This window comes from Odocoileus virginianus, chromosome 22 (assembly GCF_023699985.2).
Source record: "Odocoileus virginianus isolate 20LAN1187 ecotype Illinois chromosome 22, Ovbor_1.2, whole genome shotgun sequence".
Taxonomy (NCBI): Eukaryota; Metazoa; Chordata; class Mammalia; order Artiodactyla; family Cervidae; genus Odocoileus; species Odocoileus virginianus.
The window spans coordinates 49,250,941-49,271,611 of NC_069695.1; the positions used below are offsets into that span (position 1 = coordinate 49,250,941).

A 20,671-nucleotide genomic window follows, 5' to 3' on the forward strand; every position below is an offset into this window, starting at 1 on the left:
TTAGAGTCACCTTAATCACCAGTTCTCTTCGGTCATCCAATTTGAGTTCAATAGGTTTTTTCACAATAAATAAATTAGTAACTCTGGAGAGAACTCTGGCATCTATTGAAGGGCGCTTGGTATCAGCACCCTCTTCCCTTGAAAGGTGAGATGCTAAGAGCTTTAATGCCAGCACCCGGACCCTGCAGAAACAAAGTCTGTAAGTCAACATTTTGTAACATAAACTGAATATAAACAGCTAAAAAAAAAGTATAGAAATTATACTTTGTGATAAAGTATAATCACAAAGAATTATTACAAATCAACACAATCATCAGCCAAGCTTATGCTTCCCTGTGGCTTAGACGGTAAAGAATCTGCCTGCAATGCTGGAGACCTGGGTTTGATCCCTGGGTTGGGAAGATCCCCTGGAGAAGGACATGGATACTCTCTCCAGTATTCTTGACTGGAGAATTCCATGGATAGAGGAGCCTGGCAGGCTACAGTCCATGGGGTCGCAAAGAGCAGACACGACTGACTGACTAACACTTTGACTTTTTCATTTTCTACTATACTGACATTATGGATGACATTTTATTTTTTCTATTAAAATAGTTACTGTATATCTACAATTATTCTTACATTTTACATTTATAAATAGGCAGCAAAAATAAAGAATAATTGCTAATTACAAGTGAAGATGCAGACTTACTGTGACTGCAAACTTCACAATCACTATTGCCTCATCTCCAAATTAAAAATCCTGACTCCTGCCTCCATGTCGAGTGATCTACCTCAATCAATCATGAAAACTATCACAAACGTAGGAACAGAGTATAGACAACAGGTCAAACCTCCAGGAGAGTAATCATGTTAATAGCTAAAGTAAGGTACTCGGAGTGAAATAGATCCCCTCAAATATGAAAATGCAAATACTTCTAGCTCCCATAAAAACTCTATTTTATCTGGACTTGATTAGCTTTAAAGCCAGTTGAGTGGGAAGGTGGGAGATTTCAAGAAAAGACTGACCGCTGCACACTACTAGACAATGAAATGGAAAACTAGAAAAACCAGCAAGTGGACGAGCAGCAACGAGCTGGGAGATCCTGAGACAGGTCCTTGAACTACAGGGACACTGGGGGCCTTGAAAGTGGTGATTGAGCTCCAGGTTTCAGGTTCCACTTGTGAGACTACAGCTAAAACCTGCACACCCGCGCAGGCCTCCCTAGCACAGCAAGCCTGTGTTCCGTCACCCTGAGTCCCCGTCACTGGTCTCGCTTTGTGACAGTTAGTAATCAAGTATGACTGACAAGATCTCTCTTCTCAGCTACATGCCCAGTTCTAGAAGAGCCGTTGTCGTGTCTGTGTTGAGTGCTGCCAGGTTACAGCCGACCACGGTCCCCAAGTGCTTCCCAAATCGACAGAAAGCAGGAATTTACTCTATTACTAGCAGGTACCATCTTTGAAGGGCAAACGTTTGCTCTAAGATGGTGTGGGAAGTCAGGCAAAGCTCCCTCGCCCCTCTGCTGTGTCAGCCACGTGATGCTCTTCCTTTGTGCCCATGCTCTGCATTAGCGTCTGGGGTCACCGGGGCAAGGGCAGCCAAAACCCCCAGGGAAAAGGCTAGAGGGGAACATGTCAAACACGGATTTATGCATCTCTTCCTCTGGGAGATAAACTTCGCATTTTCTTAGGTTTAGCAAGAGCACCAGAATCCGATTATTTCCCTACACTTGTTTCCTTCAGTGAATATACTTTGAGCATGTTTACGCCCAAGGTGGTCAGTGAAGGTCTGAGGATGTAACGATTAGCCAGTGGACAGCGTTCCTGCCTAATGGAGTTTACGGTCTGGTGAGATGAGAGAGGATCAGTCAAATAATGAAAACAATTACGCACTGATTTACACTGCTTTAAGCTCTGTTTAACTGAGAGTTACCTCACCCGTGCCCTTGGCTCCAGGGAGGGGATCTCTAAGCCCCTAGAATGTCCTGCCTGAGAACAGTGTTTCTGTTTACCTGGAGACTTTGGGCCAGGAAAGGTGATCAGGAAATAAACATCTGTTTTGCTAAATCACCAAATTTGAGGAAGGGAGTACTAAATGAGCACAGGAGTAATAAAGACACTGCCCAGGGTCTCGGGAGCATTTGCAGAAGCCCGATCCCGAGGCACACACGTACACTAACCGCGTCTGCCCCACCCGCTCCAGCATCACCCACAGCTTCCTCTCTGCACGAGGCATGTGCTCTTAGTCTCCTGATTTTCCTCCTTCCATTCTCTTATCGTTCTACTTTATTTCACCTACTTCCTTATTTTTTCATCTACCTGTTTACAAAGAAGCCACTGTTTCATCCTGACTAGGTAAGGGGAAAACAAAATTACCCATCGTCAAGAGAACGTCCGTCTGTGTCCCCCAGCCTTTCCAGCCGGTCCTTTCTCCATCACTGCTTATTCATCTGGACTTGTGTTTTTTCTCTTCTCGCTGAGGGAAAATCTAACCCCTGCTACACCAAGAGAGTAACAGAAGATTCACGCTGCACTGACAGAAGGGAGAAAGACAATCCTTCTCTCCTCCTCTCCTTTTAGTTAAAATGACACACGAATGGTGGAGGATAGGACACTGCTTCAGTTTCCCTGGTAAAAGGACAAGCTAAACAAAATGAAAATACACCCACACGCTGGTAAGCTCCAGGAGCTGGTGATGGACAGGGAAGCCTGGCAAGACGCAGCCCGTGGGGTTGCAGAGTCAGACACGTCTGAGCGGGTGAGCAGCAGCAACAGACCCTGGTATGTGAGGCAACTGGCCCACGACACTTTCGTGAAAAACTTAAACTTTTAATGAGAAAGTATTTCATTGGAGCAGTTAGTTTCACTCCAGGAGACTAACAATCTCTAGAGAGAGAAGACAGTGAGAATGCTCTGTGGTTCCTGCCATCCGCTTCTCTGCCCAGCTCCACCCTGCCTGCAGCAGCACTGTGACCCGCAGTGAGGGCAGCGGCCACAACACAGGCGGGCCTGGCGCGAGGCTGGAGGAGGAGGGGGCACCGAGGAAAGCGTCCACAAGACCGTCCACAGGGCCCTCTGATAGGAGAAGCACTCTCCCTGACCGTGTCTGGTTCCACGCGGACTCACTCACTTCCCAGAACGCCCCTGAGGCCCCGCACACTCAGAGGACCTGCTCTACTTACGAGGGCTTCTTCACCAGCAGGAGCCGCAGCATGGACTTCAGCCGGGCGGCACAGGGGAGCACCCCTTCATCGGTCTCGGCACTCTCTCTGCTGAGGTGGAGGATGCAGCTCCCCAGAGGGTCTTCGGTGTCGGCGTAGCCCTAACGGGTTTGATCAAGAGGCAAGTTACGATTTGACTGTATGCATAACATGCCACTTCATTCTTTACCTTGAAAATAAGAAACTGTTGACTTGTCAGGCAACTCACAAATTTCTTTCAACTCAGCTGAATAAGGACTTTTCAAAATAACCATCATGAGGTAAGAAGCCTACATCCAACTATATTTAAAAAATACTGGAGAACTTCAGCAAAATGTGCCAACCCTCCTGACACGCACTCATTTTTCTCCAGGAGTCTAGCTGTGGGGCTGCCCTGGACGTGGACCCTGCAGACCTTCAGAGCCGCCCCCTGCACCCCCCACCCCACGCACACAGCGGGAGCGCCTGCAGGGGGCGAGCGGTCTTGCAGTGGCCGGGGTCCAGCTCCGTCTTCGGAAGCACTGCTCCCGTGCAGGTGGGCCTTTCCCATCTTCCCCACCTTCTCGTCCAAGGGAGGGGGGCCCTGCACGCCACTCACTCCTTTAACTGAGCCCAGAAGGGCTGCTAGCAAAGCTGCGTCTCTGAGAGCTCAGCAATCAACCTATCACGCTAATCCATATATGAACAGGTAGAATCCACAAAGCCAGGGCCATTCTATGAAGTCTGCTTGAAAAGCACGGCTCGCTTTGCCTAGAAGCCTTTGCATGAGGCTGAGCTCTATTTCCCACAGTCGGTGCTGAATGCCGGAGCCTCACTTCCTAACCTCCCACCCAGACACAGCGCCCACGGGCGGACCGCACGGCAGCCCTGCGTCTCTCCACCTCCCCCCAGCGTGCGTTTCAACCCCGCTTGCTGCCCAGAAACGGCGCCCGGGCGGCTGAGCGCAGAGTACCTGCAGCACGGCGATGACGGGGCACAGGGCCTCGATGAACCTGCTCCAGGTCGGCGCCGTCACCCGCAGTCGGCCCTGCAGCAGGTGCAGCAGGATGGCCTTGGCCGCGGCGCTCACCTGCCCAACGACACGGGAGGTGGCCGCCACGTCATCTCACGTACCTGTGACACTCCGCGCGAGGTCTGGAAGCTGCTACAGTCAGCACCTCTTCCTTCAGAGGTCCTATTTCCACAGCATCATCTTACATTCTGTTCTCAATCAGTCTTTCCCCCTTTAATGGTTTCCCTTTTCTTTTTATCTTTAAAGTGCACTTTTCCATCGAATAAAAATGTTCCTTATGGAAATACTCTTACTATAACTACTACATCATTCCTACACCTTACATGAAAAACTTAGTTTGATCTAAGTTCTCTGAGAACAAGGATATCCTGTATTTTGAGTCTCATTTTATTAACATTTTTTTAACAACAATTTAACTGAACCCACACATCAAAGACAAGTTTCTTTTTACTTTCTCATCCTACTGTCTTGTTACATTATAATATTACCTTGATTCAGCTGAATAGTTACAGAATTAGTCCTTTGTACTCACACTTCCTCTTTGTTAAGAGGAAGGTTAAAAGGAAGAGGTTAAGAGGAAGGCTGCCATACCTCATTTTTGGGCTCCTGAATGCCAAATGCAGAGATTTCATACAGAACTTTTGGGTGAAGTAGAAAGTGAATTCCATTACAAAGGGAAGACACAGGTTTACTGATATTGTGGATGCCTAAACATTCCTGCAAAATAATACAAAAAGTTTTTAAAAATCAGTGACACTGACTTTTCCAAAGGATTCCTCTTTCTTCTCTTTATAATTCAAATCCAATTTTAGAACTTAAGTCGTTAAAACTTTTCTTTTAACTGGTAGGAGATAAAGATTCTCTTGACAAGTTTTGAGTCTGCATGACATACCTATTACAAAGTTATACTGCAATGAAACAGAAGAACACCAGAGATAAAGTAAAGATCTTAAAGGCAAGTACAAAAAAATTGTAATTTAACTGACAGCACGCTTCTCAACAATGACAGAAGCCTAATAAGAGCAAAGCAGCATTGGAAAAGCACTAAGAAAAAACAGCAGTCAATCTACAATTCTATATTCAGCTAATCAAGCATTCAGGAGTAAGGTGAAATCAAGACATTTCCAAACATGCACTATCAGTTACAGATTGTCATTGGAAATGCTGAAAAACTTAATTTCAGTAAAAAGTAGACCAAACCTAAATACTTAACAACAAATAGAAGAAAATACATTCAAAGTAAAGAGCAGTTAAGATGAATGAACTAGGAAGATTAAATGAAAAGAACAGGCCATAAAAACATGTGTATAGCATGAAATAATATACTTTAGAAAGGCAGAAACAATAATATATATGATTTATAAATCATGTATGTAAAATATGTACATAAAGCACATGGAAGGGAAGGATAAACACCAATTTTTAAGAATGGTTATATTGGTGGCAGAAGAAAGCAAAGAAGCCTCAGTTGTAACTAATATTTTTATTTCTCTGAATAAAAAATGATCATAAGTAAAAATGGCAAAATGTAAACATTATACCTAGATAGTACTTATACAAGTATTGAATACAAGGTGACATTTTCAAGAATACATGGGAACATATTTTTTTTATATTGTCCTAAATACAGTGTTGTTTTCAATATCAAAATAGTTAACATTTATATACTACTCTATGCTAAAATATTTTAGAATTTAAAAACATAGGAAATATTTGTTTCAAAAGAAAAAAAAAAAGAAAAAATATTACTAAGAAAACAGATTTGAAACTATAAAATTTAAGCTGTTACAACCTAAAAGTTTTCCTGCACATAGAAATCACTTTGAATACCTGATAGAAGTCAACTTTCCCTCACAATTTTTCCATCATTATATAACAACATAAATGTAATTCTTAATAAAACTTCTAATAAAGCAATTCAGATGTTAGACTTAAGAAGTTAGCAGTTACAGAATTTAATAGTATAAATTTTTTAGTTGACTAATAATTTTGGGGGGCTTCCCAGGAGGCGCTAGTGGTAAAGAATTCGCCTGCCAATGCAGGAGACTTAAAGAGACATGGGTTCAATCCTTGGGTCAGTAAGATCCCCTAAAGGAGGGCACAGTAATCCACTCCAGTATTCTTGCCTGGAGAATCCCAAGGACAGAGGAGCCTGGCGGGCTACGGTCCATAGGGTCGCAGAGAGTCAGACACGACTGAAGTGACTTAGTGCACGCACACACACATAGCACTCATGCAATAATACAAATTTTTTAGAGTTGACTAATAATTACCATCTATTTTTATGGTAATAATCCTTAGTTTTAGTGTTATAATAAGAGAATCCACTGTTAATGCTTCCCCCCCAGCAAAAAAAAAGACAAAAACCAAAACAACCTACCTTAACAATTTCCAGACAGCAGTGGTAGGTTTCAACTTTCACTTGTAGCAAAGGGTGAGACAATATCCGCAGAAACACCCTCTGACTTTCTCCTTGTAGTAAAGGACTGGCCTGGGCGGACTTCCAGCTGGTAGGAAGGTAAACACCCAAGACCTTAGGCAAGTCAGTTACCAAACATGACACTGAAAAGCACAGTGAACGGGATTTCTCCCCATTCCAACTCCTCCACCTGGAGTCTTATTCAACCCCTAGAATTAATATTTAGCCAAGTCTACTTGTTTTAAGTAGCCTTCCCAGGTGGCTCAGTGGTAAAAGAATCCACCTGCCAATACAGGAGACATGGCAGATGAGAGTTCAATCCCTGGGTTGGGAAGATCCCCTGGAGAAGGAAATGGCAACCCACTCCACTATTCTTGCCTGGAAAATCCCATGGACAGAGGAGCCTGGTGGGCTACAGTGCATGCGGGTAGCAAAGAGTCAGACATGACTGAAGCAACTTAGCACATGACTAGCTTTAAGAAAGAGAATATTCTCTTAAAGAGTACAAAAAAAAATGTCTTTAGAAAACTATATTTAGAATGTAAAAGGGTACAGCCATTATGGAAAACAGTACGGAAGTTCCTCAAAAAACTAAAAGTAAGAACTATTGTATGAGCCGACAGTCCCACTGTTAAGTTTGTAACCAAAGGAAATGAAACTGGTTTCTCAAACAGCTATCTGCAGTCCCATGCTCACTCTAGAATTATTCACAATAGCCAACACATGAAAACAATCAATGTTTAAATATATACAATGGAATATTGTTGTTGTTTAGTCTCTAAGTCACGTCCAGCTCTTTGCAACCCCGTGGACTGTAGCCCACCAGGCTCCCCTGTCAATGGGGTCTCTAGGCAAGGATAATGGAGTGGGTTGACATTTCCTTCTCCAAGGGGTCTTCCTGACCCAGGGACTGAAACTGTGTCTCCTGCACTGGCGAGCAGATTCTTTACCACTGAGCCACCAGGGAAGCCCCATAATGGAATACCATTCAGCCTTAAAAAGAAAGGAAATCCTATCATTTGTGACAATACAGATGAAGCTGAAGGACATGCTAAGTGGCATGGGCCAAGATACAGAAAAACAAATACTTCATGATCTGACCTGTGGAATCTACAAAAGTCAATTCATAGGAGCAGAATGTAGAACTAGTGATTGCCAGGGACTGGAGGAAATGCAGAGATGTGGGTCAAAGGACACAAGGTTTCAGTCACACAGGGCAGGTAAGTTCTAGGGACCGTGGTTAATAAAGCTGTCTTGTACACTTGATATATATTAAGAGTAAATCTTCAATGTAGTTCTCACCAGGTAATTAAGTGAGGTGATTAACTTGACAGAGCAGGAGAGAGATAGAAAAATAAATTACATATTTAATGGATATTTATCACCATGGAATTTACTCTATCCAAAAGCAATGAAAATACTAGGTTTTAAAGCAAACTCTGCTCCAATGTCCCCAAAATAAGTTAATGCATTATGCTTTCCAAAAATCTATATAAAAGATAGGAATAATGAAATTTACATTAAAAAACCCTCAATTTGAGTTATTAATTACAATGTTAAAGATAAATTAACAAATTTAAACACTTATTTGGAAAGACATCAAAAAGTATAAAAATCTAAGGATAATTCATGTTGATTACAAGCACGACATTTCTAGTTTAATCCTGAAGAAAACATTTAACTGTCCTAATGCAGCTATACACCCAGTTTAAAAATCAGAACATATAAAAGCAATTTAAACTCAAAACTAACAAGACTGAAAGCCAGTTTCATTTTCATTGTCCCTAAACTTACACACACACACACAACCTATAATAATATAATCATATTAAGAAAAAAATGACATTTTTGAACAAATGTAGATGATTTCCTTTATTAGGGGGAAATGCTGATGGTAGGAAAAGCTACCTAAGGCTTGATCTGCCAGCTCCACTAATTCTAAGAGATTCTTCTCTCCCTAAAAAAGAAGCAGAATGCAACAGTAAATGTCAAGGTCATATACAGTAAGATTCTCAACAGCTAAGAAAGCAGCTTCAAGAAATTAGATCATCCAGAGGCCCTGACACTGTTCACATTTGCTTAAGTCAACCGTCTCAACAAGCAGACAGAAAAGGTCAGCCTCAGAGGAAAAATGAGGGGAAAATGCCCAACTCAACACCACCTGAGACTTTATACTATTTACCTCTGAGTGGCATGTTCTTTGATGGCTCTTTGGCTGTGTCCTTGTCTCCCTATTAACTGCAGCTCAAGGCAGGACCCATGTATTTTAAGATACACCTCCCCATTCTAACATCCTGACAGGTTCTAGGAAAACAGGGGACGATCAATACATGTATGACTGACTGGCCATGCAAAATGCCACAGGAATAATTCAACTAAACAGCAATTCAAAATTCTGTCATGGAGGAAACAAGATACAGTGACATAAAGATGAAGGGCAAAGAAAATAAAAATAAACAATAATTGGTAAATAAGGAAAATTTAAAATATGAGGTTCCCAAAAAGTCCACTGTGGGGCCAAAAGGAGTAAGAATTTTGCTCCTAATTTTTCAAAATCTTCAGGACCTATTTCGGTATTTCAGACAGTAAACAACTATTGTAAGCAATGTCTATTTTAAGGCTCATTAATACTTTCATTTAGAAAGTGCTATTTATGTTATTTAGATAACATACTAAATAATATCCTAAAAGGGATAAATAACAAATACAAAATTACTACTATAAAAGGGTACCGAAAGTAGACCTTCTACCTTACAACGCTGTTAATGATTTTATTTAATCTGTAGGTAAATAAATAAAGGTCTATAAAATATTAACGGGAAAGTATGTCTACAAATAAGCACTAAATTTGCCCTTATAATTCTGTTTATGTCACCCGTCACACTGTTCACACACACAGTAAACCACTTCAAAGAGGAAATCAATCTAATAAAGAAATTGATAATAATTGTTTTAAAAAAAATACCACTGGTCTCATGAAAATACACCATTCATTAATCCAAATCTTCATTTTATTTTATACAAATCATATCCTTAATCTTATATTTGGGCCACTAAGTAAAAATGAATCCTACCCCAAAGAATTCAACTGTTAAATGTCCATCAGTTTGAAAACTATAGGTTAAATTTTCTAAACATTTTATCAAAGGAATTTTAAAGAGACGTTAACAAAACCTTTTACCTCCTTCCCAACATCAGACAGGAAGTTACAGGTACACTCAACTGAATAAGCGGCCTCTGCAGTTCGTTTATAAATACTGTAGTTTTCAGAATTCAGCTGTTCCAAATAGGCCACAACAGCTTCGTGAATGTTTGGATATTCCAAAGAAACAGGCATATCCAAAGAAATAAAAAATAATGCTGCTGACATAGGCTCCGGTAAAAAGTGGCTTGCCTTGATAAATTAAGAAAAAAAATTTAACCATTGTTAGATAAATATAGTAAACTATAATCTTAACACAGTTCAACTTTTTTTTAGTAATTTTATATCACAAAGTCCGTGTTTTTCCAAAGAAAATTCTATCCCCCAAGACTTGATTTACCTCTACACTTTTATTCAATGCAATTTTTTCTAAGCCCAAAATATCCCAAGTCCAAATTTCAACTCCTTTCCAAAACCTGAGGTCTGGGATACCTCGCCTTCCCCACAGCAACCCTTAGCGTCGCTCTCCCCAGAGCCCACACCTAGTTCATGCCACTGCAGCTGAAGAGGATGCACAAGGCCTCTCTCTCTAAGTATCCTGCGCAGGTGCACACAGATGGTCAGGAAAAAATGCAGTAAACCCGAGGATACAGCCCAGGCCTTATTAACTACACACTGAATTGAATAACACTAAATCAAGGAGAACTATACACTGATTTGAACAGAAATTAATTTCCATTTGGTTTTGTGTTTTAGAAGGGAAAGGAGAAATTCAACATAATATTTAAAACACTTCTAGAACACTCACAAAAATTGACATTTAATTAGTATAAAATCAAGGGGCCCATTTTATAACTTAATTGATTTAAAACTAAGAAAACCCTGTTAGATTTTTTTCTTTTAATGATTTTAGCTTTGTAATAGGATTCTATGCATCAACTGAGAAAATGAAAAGAACTGAAAATTCAACATTAAGGGAAAATCACTTGAGAAGAGCTCAGTACTATGCTGCCTTTATTTTAGTAGGTTTGGTCATAATATTTTCATGGATAACCTATTTTAAGGATAAGCATTAACTGCCTGAAGGCCTAAGAGCTAAATCAGCTAAACAATGCTTTTACATGAAATAAAGTTGCCAAATGAAAGTCAAAAAGTAAAGGAATCAAAATTTTATGTTACTAACCCAAAAACTATTAAGACAGCAGCTATCATAAAGTGAAGAGAAATTTCTCTTTTTCTATGAAGAACACTCCTAATGGAAAAAAGAGAGATGCTAAATTACCTCATGACTAAGTATTCGCTCCCTTGGCTAACACTCACTGAGCCCCCACTGTGTGTGGGTACCATTTCAGTTCCTGGGGACACAGTGGGAAGACACAGAACCTCTGCCCTCACAGAACCTCAGTCCAGGGGAGAAAGCAAAGAGTAAGCCACACTTGTCAGGTGTGGCTAGGAGTGCTGAGAAAACTCTAAAAACAGGAGACAGGAAGGATGGACAGGGGCTGAGAAGTGACAGGCGGCGGCGCAGAGGAAGGCCTCTGACAAGGCAACATTGAAGTGGAGACCTGGGAGTCAGGAGCCACGTGGATGTCTGAGGGAAAAGCAGTCACAGCGGAGGGAGCAGCAAGCACAAAGGCTCAGACGGGGGGCACCTTTGGCAGCAAGGAGGCCAGCGGAGCTAGCGTGGGGAGATGGCCTCCAGGGGCAGTGGCGCCAGATCAGGGAAGGCTTCAGGTCATCAAAAGGACCTGTCCTCTGAGGGGGTACGGGAAGGTTTCGGGCCAATATTAGGATCAGTCCAAACAGAACAGGTGGAAAAGGGCAATGGTGGAAGCTGAGAGACCAAGGAGGAGGTCACTGCAAGAACCCAGGCAAGACAGGATGGCGGCTTCAACTCAGGCAGTAGCAGTGGGAGTGGTGAGAAGTACTCAGGTTCTGGACCCATGTTCAAAGGAGAAAGACACTTTGTCCAGGGATTGGACCTAAGTGTATGAGAGACAGGAATCAAGGATGCCTGTAAGGTTTTCTCATGATCAACTACCAACTACAATGAAAGTGTCATTTACTGAGATGGGAAGACCAGAGGAAGAACACGCTTGGGAGGGAAGCGAAGAACTAGGCTTGGGACCTGTTAAGCTGGAGATACAAACTGTCAAGTGAAGAAGGCAAAAAGATATGGGATATACATAGGAGTTTGGGGTTCACACGACACATGTGGTCTGGAAATATAAGTTTGGGAGGTGTCCCCAAATAAGTGGCATTTAAAGACTTAAAATGGGATGACATTTCATAAGGGGCATGGCCAGTGTTGGGGTTCTCCCCCTTTAAGAGGTTAGGAAGACAGAGAGGAATTAGCAAAAAAGACTGAGTGAGCTGGGCACTGCACTGAGATAGTAAATCCTAGTGGATCAACTCCAAAGATGCTGTGTTCTAGTTTAAAAGAGCTTTCTCTGACTTTAGGCAGAAAAAAATAGCTGATGTGAGGATTAAACAAGTAGAGTATGTGGTATAACCCACTCAATAAATATTAATTTCCTCTCTTTCCTCTTCTCACCCATGACTCAGGAATTCTGACATTTTCATTCTGCATACCTACATCTGAAATTCATCTCAGGAACTCAGAGCACCAAGGTAAGGGTGTACATTTAATCCTCGAGAGGGCCAGAGGACCCGTCATAGTTTACACCCCAGACTGAAGACAGTAGTCCTCCAGGCATTAGTCACATGTCAGTGAGTTGGGACTAAAAATGAAGATATTTCAGTGGAATGCTATTACCACCATTAGGTAAAAAAGAGTCAACATCATTTGTTCCACCAATTTGATTTACCCAAGCAGAGCATTTTTCATAAGATTACCAATGCCTCCTTTTAACCTATATGCGGATATTCTCCAAATTCATCTAAAAATCAGCAATTACCAACTTCAAAAAAGGTCTTCCAGGGCATTCTGTCAAAATTTTCAAATTCAGGAAATGCTTACATAGAGTCATACTATCGTTTTCCAACTTCCAATTACATATTTGGTAAGTGGCAACTCAAATATTTAAAAGCTACTTTCAGTGTAGAAAGTTTCAGAGTTCAGATTCAAGTTCAATTTCTCCTGGGCTAGCAACAGGCAGAGGGCAGCAAAACCTTGTATTTATATCAACTAAAGGACAAATTTAATAGCAACGGAAGAAGAGCATTTCTGTTTACATTTCACTTTAAAGTTCTCAATCAAAGCAATTGTAACCATCTATAAGCCAATACTTTTATTACAATCTCTTCATTGACCCATTTACTGCTCTAATGAAGTTCCAAGTTATATATTTAAAAGAGCTACCAAAAACTGCAGATATTGATTTGCCCTCAAAAACAAGAAAAGTAAGTATCTTAAGAAAAAAAAGTCATGGAGAGTTGGCTTTACATTATTCTATTCAAACAAAATAAATTACTGATTTCTATTTTAATTGATTCCTGCCCAAATAAGCATATAGATGAAAAACATCTAAAATCAAAAAAGCAAAAATTAAGCTCTATGGTACAATAAGTAACTTTTCCAACAATATTCAACATATAGAATGTTGAGTCTGGTAATACTTAACAAGTTACTGTAGCACTATTAAGTTTTCAGTTATATGATGATATTATGTAAAGTGAAACACCTATATTTTAAATGCAATTCCAGTTTTTTGTGACTAAAATCCTTAAAATTATGCTTATGCCTTGGAATTTATTAAATTAAAAGATGCTTGCTCCTTGGAAGAAAAGTTATGAGAAACCTAGACAGCGTATTAAAAAGCAGAGACATCACTTTGCCGACAAAGGTACATACAGTCAAAGCTATGACTTTTCCAGTAGTCATGTACAGATGCGAATGTTGACCATAAAGAAGGCTGAGTGCTGAAGAACTGATGCTTTCAAACTGTGGTGTTGGAAAAGACTCTTGAGAGTCCCTTGGACATCAAGGAGATCAAACCAGCCCATCCTAAAGGAGATCAGTCCTGAATATTCATTGGAAGGACTGATGCTGAAGCTCCAATACTTTGGCCACCTGATGCAAAGAACCGACTCACTAGAAAAGACTCTGATCCTGGGAAAGATTGAGGACAGGAGGAGAAGGGGGTAACAGAGGATGAGATGGCTGAAAGGCATCACTGACTCAATGGACATGAGTTTGAGCAAACTCCAGAAAATAGTGAAGGACAGGGAAGGCTGGCATGCTGCAGTCCATGGGATCACAAAGAGTCAGATATGACTGAGTGACTAAACAACAACAAATGCCTTGGAAAATTATCACTCTTTAACAGAGTGTTAGGCTTTTCAGAAATATAATGACTAATGAATAAAAGTTAAAAGTTAAAATCAACAGAAATGATGTTACTCTTCTCTAAAGCAAAATATTATATTTAAATTTTAATGTTTTATTTTGATTTTCCCAGATGACCTGGGAATATATTACATATATTGCATATGTGTTATTAAATGGAGTTTAGACTACATGCTCTGCAGATTCCAGGAAACAAAAGGGAAAGTACCTATAACAAAGGACAATAAAAGATATAAGAAACAGTTCTTTAGCTACAGTAATTTCTCCCATACCTTCAGTTAAGCATGATGCCACACCCTTCTTTTTGCAGTAAGTCCACTGTACATTTGCACATGAGTCATTTGAGATATTTTTACTACTAACATTCAAATGCAGAGATATATCCTCCAATTAAAAGTACAGTCAACAAGGGGATTTAAAAGAAACAGTCACACTGATTAAAATCACCTTTAACATGGGGGGGGCAGGAGAGATAAAGGACAGGAGGGGCGGTGGAATGCTGGCCGCGGTATACCTCATGTTTTGGGGGGGTCACTTTTTAAACAGAGATAGTCACTTAGAATGAAGGCAGAAGGAGCAGGGAGCAGCAGAGGGTGAGATGGACAGACAGCATCGCCGACTCAGTGGAAGCGAATCTGAGCAAACTCTGGGAGACAGTGAAGGACAGGGAGCCTGGCGTGCTGCCGTCCATGAGGCTGCAGTCAGACACCACTTAGTGACTGAACAGCAACAACACAGTCGCTTAGTAAGAATGCACTTTTCTAAACATGCTTTTTAAAATCACCTTAAAAAAAAAAGAACTTTACAAAATGAGTGCTTTTTTCTACCAACTGATTTGTCAAAACTAGTCAAATACGTTAAAATTAGCCATTTCTCAACTTCTACATTTCCAGTGTAATCTCTGTACACCGTGAAAAGATCAGAAGGAGTTACAACAGGGGCAAACTACAACATCCGGCAAACTACAAACAAGCCACACTACGCGCCTCACCTTTTCCACAGGGAGGAGCGTCTGCAGGAGCCGGACCGCAAACAGCGAGATGCTGACAAAGGCCATCCTGTGGTGCACGATCAGCGCCTCCGGCTGCTCCAGACTCACGCTGCTTTTATGGTAGCACACGGTGTCTCCAAGGGACGCCAGCACCATGAGCAGCTTCTCTTTCTGCAAACGTTTAAACACCAATCAGGGACCACAGTCAACTGTAGGGGCCAATACGCAAATGTCATGGAGAAGGACATGAAATTTTATCATTAAATAACACAAATGTATTCCTCTCGGTAAGAATAAACAATACATGATGAGATTCTTTTAATGGTAGGACAGAAAAATAAGCACACCTAAATTTTTTTTAAAGCTACAAGTTTTAAGAATTTAACATGATGAACTCTAATAATAAATAAAAGTAAACAAAATATAGAAACTTAAGGAACCATAAATTCCTCCTGGTTTCTAGTGCTTAATTGTTCCAATTTTGAACACAACATGCAACTTTCATCCAGGAGCTTACTGGACTTACTGTCTCCTGAACACAGTGGTAAGTATGTGGGGGAAAAGCCACTAGTTCAAGAGACATGATCTCTGCCCTCAAAGGGATCCCAAATTTACTTAAGACATGAAACAGGCAGAGCCAAATAATTAAAAACACAATGAAATATTAAATTATATAATCTCTCTTCAGGTAACACGGCCGATTCAGAGCAAATGTTCCACCATCATAAATTTCTAGATAGCTTACGACTCAAATAGTAGCTGTATCTTTTAAACTGAAAGGTATGCATACAGTATGAAGAGAAAGGTAAAATACATTAGACAAGACTGGCAAATCATAACAACATGTATCTATAAACGTGCAGCTAAAAGGACAGCATCAGTAGACGGTACAAGGAAAAAACTCATCTCAACTTTCCATGGGAAAGATATGAAAACTAAAATGAAAAATTATTTAAATATAAAGTAAACCTGTTACATGGATCATTCGATAAATCTAAAATATGGCACCAAAAAAACCTACCTACAAAACGGAAACAGACTCACAGACACACACACAGCAGACCTGCGGTTGTCACGGGGTCGCGAGGAAGGAAGGGGATGAAACGAGGGTCTGGGGTTGGCAGGTGAAGACTATGACACTGAGCATGGATAAACAGCAAGGCCCTGATGCACAGCACAGGGGACCACACTGACTGTCCTGTGATAAGCCATGATGGAAAAGACTTGGAGAAAAGGAAGAATATATGTGCATAACCGAGTTACTCTGCTTGTAGCACAGGTTGGAACAATACTGTAAATCAACTACACTTCAATTAAAACATTAGTGTACTGAAATATGAACAAAATCTATAAAGTAAAAATAATGAATAATTCAGAACAAAAGAATTAGATAGAAGTGATAATTGTCTATTGATGAAATGAGTAATAGAGAGTAAAGACTCAACAGGAATGAGTCTTTGTGGTCTGAATAATATAAATACCAAGCAAAACCTGAAGTTGGATTTTAGGTTTTAACTCAATCTTTTTTCAACTTAATAAATTAAACAGATATGAACTTTGAACATTTCAAAGACTACACCTCCTCAAGTTTCCAAGGAACAATGACTAAAACTAACTCTTTTAATCACAAAAACAAAGTCAATGTATATTTAAGACTATGTTCTCTGAGCCTAAAGAAATAAAACTAAAAATAAAAAAATTTAAACCAAAACTAGGACCATCCTTACAAAATTAAAATAGAGAAACTTAATAGCCCTTATATTAAAAACCACTGGTCTAAAGAAAACAAGAAACACAGAGACAGCCTTATTACATAAACAGGCAGCTCTTCCACTTTTCCATTAAAATAATACTTTAAATACCTACAAACAACATATCTCTGTTATTCAGACTAACTTTGACAATGTACAATTTAAATCAGTGAACATGTTTAAGTGCTCAGTATTGCAGGGCTTTCTGTAAAAATCTATTTACTTTGTGAAATTGTTTCAAATAACCTTGCTAATTCTAATGATGAATCAACTTTTCAAAATAGCAAAAAAGGAGGTACTATCAGAATCAATCTTGTACCTTTCACTATTTCCAGCACTTCTTCCAAGCCAAAAAAGAAAGTGTTTTTAACGTTTAAGAAAAAGAAAGGATTTTAAAACAATACTATCTGGCCTGTAGTTTTAATTTGCTGGGTTAAAGATGTTTAAACAGCTATAAGGTAGCAGATATGGGCTGGGGAGACAGTTTTCAGAGGATATTTAAAGCTTTAACAAAATAATAGCATTAAAATATCAGATGAGCAAAATATTCTAAATATTCCCAATGAAACAAAATTTATGGTGCAAACACAACTTCTCTGCTATCTGCACAATATTAACAGGTTTTGGATGCTATAAAGTATCTGACACAGTGACTCCCCCAAATGCTTCCAGCCTCACACTGCCCCTCTCCCTCTCACAAGGCAGCCAGTGACTGTCCCACCTGCAAGTCCCGCCAGGCACTTGTGTCTAAAGGCAAGCTCACCAGCCTTCAGTGTGACAGCCGCACTCCTCAGCACCACGGCCTTCTGCAAGCAGACCCCGGCGGACCCCCCGGCCTCTCACCCAGCACTCCCACCCCGCCTTTTGTGTTCTGGTTGTCTGCATTCCTCCCAAGAGCCCTACCCTTGGCCGCCAACCAGCACGCCTCACTCCTCCCCGTCACCAGGTTAAAAAACCCAACCTTTACTTTCTTCACCTAATCATATTCATAATTTCAACTCAGCTCATCCCATGATTTACAAACTCCCTCCCTGAGAGTGCTTGGGAGTGTTTTCAAAGCACTCTAGGCACCTGAGAAGATGTTCAACATTCCTAGTCAGAGAGATGCAAGTCAGAACAACAGTCAGGTATCACCTCACACTTATCAGAACGGCTACCAAGAAAAGGCCACAAACACAAATGTTGACAAGGGTGTGGAGAAAAGAGACCCCTTGTACACTGCCAGTGAGGATGCAAACTGATGGAGCCATGTAGAAAAAAGTACAGAGGTTCCTCGAAAAAACTAACAAGAGGACAACCACAGGATCCAACAATCCCACTCCTGGATTTATATCCAAAAAAATGAAAACACCAAATCAGGAAGACTCACACACCCCAATGTTCATAACAGCATTATTTACAATAGTCAAGACGAGGAAACAAGCTAAGTGACCCCTGACAGAGGCACTGATGAAGAAGCTGGGGCAAACAGACAGACACACACACATACACACAGACATACGATGGAAAAATACTCAGCCATAAAAAGAATGAAATCTTGCCAGCTGTGACAACACAGATAGACCTAGAAGGTACTATGCTACGAGAAATACAGTATGATTTCAGTTATATTCGGAATCTAAAAAAAAAGAAAACACAAAGGAACAAACAAACAAAACAGAAACAGACTCACAGATACAGAGAACTAACAGGGAGCAGCCAGAGGGCAGAGGGCAGGGAAGTGGGGAATGAGTGAAACGGGTGAGTACAGACTTCAGCTTTCAAAGTAAAGGAGTCACGGGGATGAAATGTACAGCATGGGGAACAGTCAGTTTTTTTCTCCCTCCCACAAGAGTGAAAAGAATTGCTGCTCATTCTTCTTGCACCCCCAGCGCCCAAGCACATACAAAGCCATCGAAGAATGTTTCAGTTCAGTTCAGTAGCTCAGTCGCGTCCGACTCTTTGCCAACAGTATGAAGAATGTTTGGTGGACTAAAATACCTGTCTCTGTGGTGGCAGGGAAGGCACATGTTAATGAGAGATCCCGGTCAGCCAACTAATAAATTCACAATCTGGTTCAACTACCCTTCTTGAGCCCTTACTGGATACCAAGCCCCTCTCTCTAGACTCTTTCTCAATCCTTACAATTTCACTTGAACTTCAACCAGCAATTCTAACAAACCAGGAAATCGAAGTTACCAGCTCACAGCAGGTCAGGTGGGAATTTAGAAAGAATGAGTAATAAAGAAGGCGCAAAGATTGCTTTCCCTGACACTGCATGACGGCAGTGACAGAGAGGAAAAGGGCAAAAGTTGAACAAAAGCAGCCCCAGGAGTCTGGAGCCAGCTGGCATGGGGAGGATAGCCTCACTCTGTGAGGCTAACTTACCAGGCAAATAAGGAAAAATAAACACAACTTCCTAGAGAGGCAAAGGAGGGATGACATCCTTCGGGTCTTCCTAACGTTACAAACACTTATCAATAAACTTTTAATTTTAACAAAATATAACAATTTCAGTGAAAATATTTTATTTGCTTCAAGTGAAATAAAAATATTCAGTTTATAGAGAAAAAAATGTCTTTGACTATGCTTATACACACTGAGTTATGGAATTTCATGAGTGTTATTAGCAATATTTGGAAAGTTCTAGAGAGTTTATTACACATCTTCAGGCATTCAATTACTGAACTACTCAACTTTTATTATTTTGTTCCTTTAATGACACAACAAAAATATACCTCTGTTTTCTTTTTAAACTTTGCAAAAGTAAGGACATTAAGAAATTCTACTTAATTGTCTGATTCTATTAATATACAACCCAAAGGAATGAGATTTTTTCCTAGGGAGCATTTTTTTCCCTTTAAATAAGTAAATCAAATATAATTTCAAGCAGTACTGTTTTATTTAACATTTCTAACATACCAATTGGCTCTTGTACAACAGATTTAACCTTTAAAGTAAAAATAATTCACTGAATCATAAAAGATCAGCAGCCAAAAGTTAAAAGTGAATGACTAACTTTTACAGATAAATGTTCTGGCCAAGAAATTTAAGCTATTTTAAGAAGCAACTGATAAAACATTCTTCACACTTCTCAGGAAAAACTCACTTGTTGAAAATCTTCAATATGTGAAAATCTTCTAAAAGTACTACAAAATAGTGGGATAACCTTAAGAACTATCAGAAAACTAAGACTAAGAACTATAATCCCTGTTTTATAAACAAGGAAACTGAAGGACATGAAACAATTTTATTAAACCTATTGTAAAAGATTTAAGTCCTGTTTCTTCTCAAGAGATTTGTGTATATAAGAAAATTGGGGAAAAAAATAAAAAATAAATTAATTAATTAAAAATTTAAAAAAATAGAAAGAAAACTGGGGGAGTTCTTCACACATAGATACTGGTATTAACATCAGGATTTTATTTAGTTTTTCTGTTTTAACGCCTATACACAAGGATTTCAGGCAGCCTATAGCAAAGTTTAATAAAATGTAGATAGATCTAAGTAGGTCAACAGAACATAAAGAGGAAAAAATGGTAACTCTAGGAGGCGATATATATTTTTACAACTAATAAATTTTACTTCCAATTCTCTGACGAAGAAAAAAAAAAAGGAAAAGTGAGGCATAAGTTACAAATTTACATTAATAGAAAAACAGAACACCAGTTCTGCCCAGAAAAGCAAGCTCATCAGATGATAATTTGAAAATAAAAGATATAAAAAAGCAAATGATTTATGATATATGGGAAATGTAAAAAATGATATGGTTTCCATTACATGGAAGCCGCATTAAAAGTAACTAGAATCTCTGGAGAAATAGTCGATTCCAGACACTATACAAAATAAGCCTGGGATCTATTGCACCTAAAACAAAGATTTCAAA

The 20,671-nt window shown here is 39.9% G+C and overlaps 1 protein-coding gene across 10 annotated transcripts in view; it reads right to left on the reverse strand.

Moving 5' to 3' along the window:
* The window catches only part of RTTN (rotatin), a 121,616-nt gene that overhangs the window by 83,352 nt on the left and 17,593 nt on the right, over positions 1-20,671 (reverse strand). For 6 of the 10 annotated variants that reach the window (XM_070452947.1, XM_070452945.1, XM_070452946.1 and 3 more), the window contains 8 exons: positions 15,056-15,226; positions 9,795-10,007; positions 8,458-8,570; positions 6,575-6,701; positions 4,786-4,911; positions 4,135-4,251; positions 3,165-3,304; positions 11-182 (listed from right to left, as the gene is read on the reverse strand). In XM_070452947.1, the coding sequence (XP_070309048.1) occupies positions 11-182; positions 3,165-3,304; positions 4,135-4,251; positions 4,786-4,911; positions 6,575-6,701; positions 8,458-8,570; positions 9,795-10,007; positions 15,056-15,226 (1,179 nt within the window). The other 4 variants (XM_070452954.1, XM_070452952.1, XM_070452953.1 and 1 more) reach the window with 4 other exon arrangements.